We start from the raw sequence: 7,296 nt of genomic DNA on the forward strand, positions 1-7,296 counted from the left end.
GGTGTCATTGTAGAGATCATTGATCCTGCTGGCCTCAGCTCTGTTTGCATAGTGAGTGTTGGTAAACTCCTGAACCTCTCCCCATTTGACAAGGAAGTCCGTGTCAACTTTCACTCCTTCTGATGATTTCTTGTTTTATTTCAATCGAAATCACCTTTCTGTTATTTTAGAAGCCATGATTTGCATAACACTTGAATAGATGTAAATACCCTGCACTGAGGTGATGTACGTAATAAACAAGGGAGCAAGCCGAATCCCAACGGGAGCTCTGTATTTCAGATATACTAATAATATATTCTAATAATACTGTACTAATATATTATAAAAATAGCAGATTGTCATTGGCAACGGCAAAAGAGTGGAAACATCATTCGCACTTGTTCTCAGAAAGTCTGTTGTTCGCAAGCCAGTCCGTTGCTCGAGTCACGTAACGGCCAAACAGAAAGTCCGTTATTCGCAGCGTCCGTTATTCGAGGCGTACGTTATACGAGGCACCACTGTATATTGTATAATTTTCTTTGAATAAACGTTATACATAAAATATTTAAGTATTTTTTTCGGCAGGAAACGCATTATTGTATTTCATATTAATTTATATAGAAAAATTGTTTCGCTTAACGAGTATTTCGCATTACGAGTAAGATTCTGGAACGAAATAGTCTCGTTAAGCGAGGTTCCACTGTATTTGGGTACTTTATAAAATCCAATTAAATTTTACTGTAAAAAAAGATGTACTTACATATTCTGGAAGATCTAGCGTTTCGTTGGTTTCCATATTTATAAAATAAATAAACGGTTTTGATATTTTACAAGATGTAAGATGTAAACTACTTAAATGTAAGTTTTGAACATCAGTTTCAGTAATGCTGTTATTATCCACCTATAGAAAGAAATAATATTTCACCTTTATCAGTGTCAATAATGAAGGATTAGATGATAAAATAAAACAATAAATGGTATTCTTAATTTTTAAAATCAGTATTCTTAATTAATTAAATTAATTAAAAGTAGTATCAGTTAAATAACTAGAGAATTTAAATTGAGTTACCTGGAAAGTAATATTTGAAGATAAACTTTGTACTTTTAAACTGATTTCACATGGACTTTCATTAATAATTTTCAGATGAATGTGAGAGGAGAGGTTGCTCTAGAAAAAAAAAATTAAATTATTTTAGTAAATTGAATTTTGTTATAGCTGTTATATAATAACATTTAATGTAACACAGAAATATAAAATAAAGCATCAATTATAATTTATATTATGAATTGAATGACGCTTTACTTCAATGGACAACTGCAGAAATCCGGCGATTATAAATGCCATTGATGCGAAGAGACCTCCTATGACCATTCTATGAAGAGGCCTATAAAAATAGAAAACAGAAAAACACGTCAGTTTTGATCAATATATGATTTGAAATGTGTATTTGGACTATTTTTATTTTCTTAGGTATGTACTAAACACCTGGTAGGCATGGAAAAATCGCCTCTCTTAGCCCACCCTGTGGGCAGTAAGAGGCCTTTTACTATGCCTACCGTAGTTCATCTTGGCCCACAATTAGGCGTTCGGGTGATAAAAACCGGGCTCAACGTATACGAGACACACTACCCACCGAAAAATTTCTGGGTTTGCTCCCCAAATGATTTTTGGAACATTTTTTAGTGTTTTTGTTTCTTTTTCCTTTCATGAATGACAGGGAACCTCGACCCCCCGTTTCAGATGCGCCACTGTACATTTTTTTTAAAACTTTTTCCGCCCTGTGCGCACTAAGAGGGCCTCTTTTTGCAAGCCCATTATGGGTTCGGCCAGGCCCATAATGGGACTGTTGGGTGGTGAGGGATGGGGCCCGATATATCCAAACAGACCACCTCCCGAAAAATTCCTGGGGATTTTTCGACCCGTTCGGATTCGAGCCCAGGTCCCCCAGAGCGGTAGGCTGCCACCTTGACCGCTCGGCCATCTGGCTGCGCGCCACTGTACTAATGATTCTTAACCCCTTCCCAACAGGAGGAAATAAATACCCTCTCTCACGGGCAATAAATTTTCCTCCTCCGTGGGGAGGGGAAAACATTCCCCATTAATATGAATTTATTATTCATACCACGGAATGACTAGAACGCCCACTAGGGGGCGGACCAGACTACTAGTATAAAATAAATTATTAACAAGTAATTTTTAGTCATATTTTAATTAATTTAATTTAAAATATATGATATATGCTCTCCACCTCAAATTAGTTCCTGTACATCGTACTTTTTCTGCTATCAATAGAGTCCTGCCGGCCATGTATCTAACTTATTTTAGGGGAAAATGTTTAACTAAATTAACGTGACTTCCATTGCAAATCGGAAGTTCGTATAGAGTTAATCGGATCATTCTATCCATGCAATTACCAAAACTGGTCTCGACTTTCATTTTTCTAGCTCCATTCCTGAGATTAAGGAAAGACAGACAGCAGAAATTTATAGGTCTACAATTTTTTCAAATTGCTGCCCTATCAGCAGATATTTCTATAATAAATAAAATTTTGTATTTATCCTTTAATGAGAAATGAACTTTTAACTACAGCAGGGGTCGGAATTAGCTGCTCTTTGCATAGATGTTTGCGGCTCTTCGAACATAAATTCCAATTTCACCTCACTTCATTTCACCGCAGTCACATAACTTATGAATTTATGAGATAGAGCCACCGAACAAACTTCGACTCGTACGGCATACTCTCTACCACTCTTTAGCCTGTCCGCACGACGACACTCGCGTTGATTAATATGAGTCGCGTGCGAGTGGCAGCATTTGAAGCATATCTATATATACATAACCCATTGAACGCGTGTCTGTCCGTGTAACGTTATGCCAAAAACGGCCACTAGAGGCACCCCTGTCGTGTGTCGTATTTCTCACATTTAAATTAACAGTATAAATTATTATTATTCATTTGGCCAATAGCCAATAACAATATAAATAATTCAGTATATTTGTAATAGGAATTTATTATTGTCATGGAATGCATGTAACGCGCACTAGGGGGCGTCTGTCTAGTGCGCGTTATATATGCAGCTCTCTGGTACTTTTGTTATACTATTTCAATGACAATTTGGCTCTTCTCACTTGACAAACTGCCTACCCCTGAACTACAGTAATGGACTCAAAAATTTATAACTTACTTAGTGAGAAGATTAACTTTGCTTAATGCTGGGTATAATAAGTAATCGAATATAGGTGTAAAAATAATAAACATAATTGGATCCAATGCTTGCATTTGATCGGGTTTTATATCAAAACCTAACTGAAAGAAAGAAAAAAACGATTAAGTTAATATTAATTTAAATATTGATATATAAAATTAATTTAAAAGAATTAAATTGCATAAACATGAATTTTAATTTAATAAAAAGTAAAATACATCTGGATACGAGTCCAATTTTGCTTGCCATGTCTAATCACCAGGAACAACTATTTCCATTGCAGAGACAATTTGCTTGATTAGACATGGCAAGCAAAATTGGACTCGTATCCAGATGTATTTTACTTTTTATAAAATTGTAATTCTGCCAGTCCTTTTCTACATACAAATGAATTTTAATGTTAAATTAGATGTTAGATATTTTAGTGACTAACTTGTATATTTTAATTTATTTAGTACTTGCATATACTGTATTTGCATAACTGCACAGAATAAGTTGATGAGCAATTATTTATTGTGACATCTTCACAATGCTAAGCTGCAATTTTTTGTCACAATCCTCTCGATTTTAGTATTGTTTTGTCCCTGTACATGATACTTTTCCTGTTAATAGTAGAATCATACAAGTCATCTAATTCTGTTCTGGAAAAAAATTTTGAATTGAAACAACGTGACTTCTGGATCAAACCGGAAGTTCGTACTCAATTAATCAAGTCCAACTTCCCCTAAGATTTCCATATCCGCTCTCCACTTTCATCTATCTAAATTCGCTCTCGAGATTAAGGAAAAACAATCAGGTAGAGAAACAAACTGACGCCAATGGAAATTTATGTCTGAAATTTGAAAATTGCAGTCCAATGACACAGTTTGGTTCATATTAGACAATTTGCATTGTGTACATATTTAATATTTCGTAAGTCTTATTCTTGAACACTTATTCTTGTATTGACATGCATTTATACAAACATTACTGTATATCTTTTTAAAATATATTGTGAAAATGTATTTAATTACAAGAAATTATCATAAACATAAATAAAAAAAAAACTTTATTTTATTAATTTTTGGCAAAAATTCGAAGTAAATATAAAATTTCATCTTAAAATCCATTTATTATTATATACTTACAAGTCAGTATTTTAATAATTATTTTAGATAATTTTGTTAAAGTCGTTTTATCGACATTAAATTATTTTATATAGTTTAATATTTAGCGGTAGTATTGATTATTATTGTTTAAAGTTTAAAAATTTTATTATGCAAAAATACTTACTACGTTTTGATTCATTTTGTTTGCTTGCAACGTCCAACTCGAACCCTTGGTAGAAAAAGAAATTAAATAAAACACAAAAGAAGTTTTCAGAGTGTTTTGAAAATAAATGTAAAGCAAATGTGTCATTTATTCACGTAGTTATATATAAAAATATATTTAGAAAAGCATGTTTTAAATTAAATAAGATCTTTACTTTTAATGATGTGCTGGAAAACAACAAAGACATGCGAAAAATTTAATAATTTTATATCCACGTAATGTTATTTGCAAGCATAATATATATATAAGTTGAATTACTGTATTTTGATGTAAAGTGAAAAATCTAGCAACTAGTTACGTAAATTTTCTGACTTATGACATTTTATGTAAAAAATAACTTTTATATTATTAATCATAATAAATGAATAAAATTGTGTGTAGCTCCATATTTTATGAATTTTGTTATAAAATTTTTTGTATTTTTAATTATTATAAAATGGTAAATTTGAGGTTAGAGATGAGTTTTATTAAAAACCAGAAGATGAGCCCGGCGTTGCCCATGCAAAAAACAACAACTAAGATTAAGATTATTAAATTATTTTGTACTTTTAATCCTTCTATTCTAGTAGCCAGGGACGTCCCTAATAGGCGTTCTAGCAGCAGCGGTGTCATTCCGTGGTATAAATAATAAATTCCTATTACAAATAAAAACAATAATATACTGAATTTCTCATGGTGTACACTACTAAAACAGCCAAAAATTCATAAAACCGCATCAAATAATAATATACTGAATTTATTGTTAATTTAAATAATAGCTAGGAGGTGCCTCCAGTGGCCATTTTGGCATACAGTGATAGAAAAAAAGAAATAAAAAATCCGGTTTTTCAGTTTTATATAGTTAGATAAGACTGTAAATCTTAACAACATGTAAAATTCTCATTAAGTCCGACCCTTCGCAGGACATGACGCATGACCACTCTCTATCTACCTACCTATCTTCATAATATTTTCAAAAAGAATTCAGAGACTTATTACAATATTAAATTGAATAAGTGGTGTTGTATGCTTTAATAAAATAAAACAATTTCGAGAGATAATCGGACTAAATATTGAACACTTAGAAAGGACGAGTTATCAAAAATTGAAATTGGTACTACAGAGATATTTTAAACTCGATTTAATAGTTTGATATAGAAATATTATACTTTGTTTTGAATATTGGCTTGCTAATATATATTTTAACGTAATATTAGTAATAATTAGAATAAATTCTAAAATAATTTAAGAACTGTAACCACTTCTGAACGAAAATTTAAATATAGAAAAACTATTATGTTGAATTTTTTACATAATATGATGCATTTGTTTCAAATATACAGTTGAACCTGTCTACCTCAATTCTACCTCAAACATGTTTATTTCGAAATGTATATTTACCTCTACATTTTCAGTATAAATTCAATGTATTTTCTATGTTTATCTTAAATAATTTTTCCCAAAACCTTATGTTTTATTTATACCTAATACAGTTATGTACTGTACTTGCTATTGCTCTAGTGAAACCTATTTTAGTTTATGTGTAGGAACCTCTATATCTCGAAACCTGTCTATCTCCAATTCTTTTCTATACAAACAGGTTTAACTGTATTAAATAAAAGCTTGGAATAAACAAAGATAATCAAATTAAATCTTGTCAATTATTAAATCTGAATTATTGACAAAGTATGGCTACTTCGTTCAGCTCTAAAACTTATTTATCTTGTATAGTGTAATATATTTGTTTCATGCTTGGCTTTCTATATTATTTGGAAAACAATATTATTATTACCATTTGAAAAAACAGTGACCAAAACACCGGAAGAGGTAACAGTAGAAACAAATCGCTAATCAGATCTTTCACATCAGAAATAACGCATTTCTGAAATAAACAATAAATATTTTAAAAATTTTCAATTGTCAGTAATGTTTCGAAAACAAGACATTAACTTACTTCGTATTTGTCATCTGCATAATCTAACCAATGCTTCTTTCGTATTTTATTTCTTAATTTGAATTTCATAACAACAGCATGCTATAAAAGTTAACATGAAATTTACAGAGAATTAAAGCGAAAAATTGACAATGTTTAATTTTTTACACTAAAAATTCGCCTTGTAATACAACAAACAGATCATTTTAAAATATTTAAGGTATTTTCAGATACTGGCAAACTAAATTTTTCCTAATTTGTGGTGCTCTGTAATAAATTTAAGCGATTAAGGATGTATTACAGAGAACGCCTACAGAAGGCAACAAATTTTGTATAATTTTTACAAAAGAAAAATAAAGAATAACGACTCAATGTTTAGAAGTTTGGGTGTCAGTCTACTGCTTTAGATCCGAGATCGAATCCTCAGTAGTGTTTCATTATCATTTCGTTCCTCATTACATTGTGAGCCTGGTGGAATTTGTTATGGCTATTGCCAAAAAAAGTTTTCTTAGTGCCTTCAAGGTTGAAAGAGTTAAAAATGAGAAAATATATATCTTTCTTCATGTGCAGTTTTATCATAAACAATGAACAATATACATATACAATGCAATGCTTTAATGTAAACACAACACAATAAAAATTCTCGAATATTTTATGTCCATTGGGCCAGTAATTAGGAAAATGCGTTAAATTTTATTCTTTGTGGGTGTCATCGAAATCGAAAAATAATAATTATTGAACTATTTATTAAATTAAGAATTAAGCATGTGACCAGTATTAAAGATAACAACAAAATAAAAAATATTTTAAGAATTGTTTGAAATACGATAAAAGTAAATACTAGTTAACACAGCAGAAATTACAAAAGAGTAAAAAAAAATTACTTA

At 30.9% G+C, this 7,296-nt stretch overlaps 1 protein-coding gene across 1 annotated transcript in view; it reads right to left on the reverse strand.

Moving 5' to 3' along the window:
- The window catches only part of LOC111623167 (solute carrier family 15 member 1-like), a 14,583-nt gene extending 8,078 nt beyond the window's left edge, over window positions 1–6,505 (reverse strand). Inside the window, exons 1-7 of the mRNA XM_023365638.1 lie at window positions 6,431–6,505; window positions 6,269–6,358; window positions 4,459–4,503; window positions 3,166–3,287; window positions 1,283–1,364; window positions 1,049–1,147; window positions 740–880 (exon numbers count right to left, since the gene is read on the reverse strand). Of these exons, the coding sequence (XP_023221406.1) occupies window positions 740–880; window positions 1,049–1,147; window positions 1,283–1,364; window positions 3,166–3,287; window positions 4,459–4,503; window positions 6,269–6,358; window positions 6,431–6,499 (648 nt within the window). The 5' untranslated portion in view covers window positions 6,500–6,505. The remainder of the gene's footprint in view (window positions 1–739; window positions 881–1,048; window positions 1,148–1,282; window positions 1,365–3,165; window positions 3,288–4,458; window positions 4,504–6,268; window positions 6,359–6,430) is intronic.
- Window positions 6,506–7,296: the final 791 nt, after the last annotated feature.

This window comes from Centruroides sculpturatus, unplaced genomic scaffold (genome assembly GCF_000671375.1).
Source record: "Centruroides sculpturatus isolate CEXI.00-Female unplaced genomic scaffold, Cexi_2.0 scaffold8, whole genome shotgun sequence".
Taxonomy (NCBI): Eukaryota; Metazoa; Arthropoda; class Arachnida; order Scorpiones; family Buthidae; genus Centruroides; species Centruroides sculpturatus.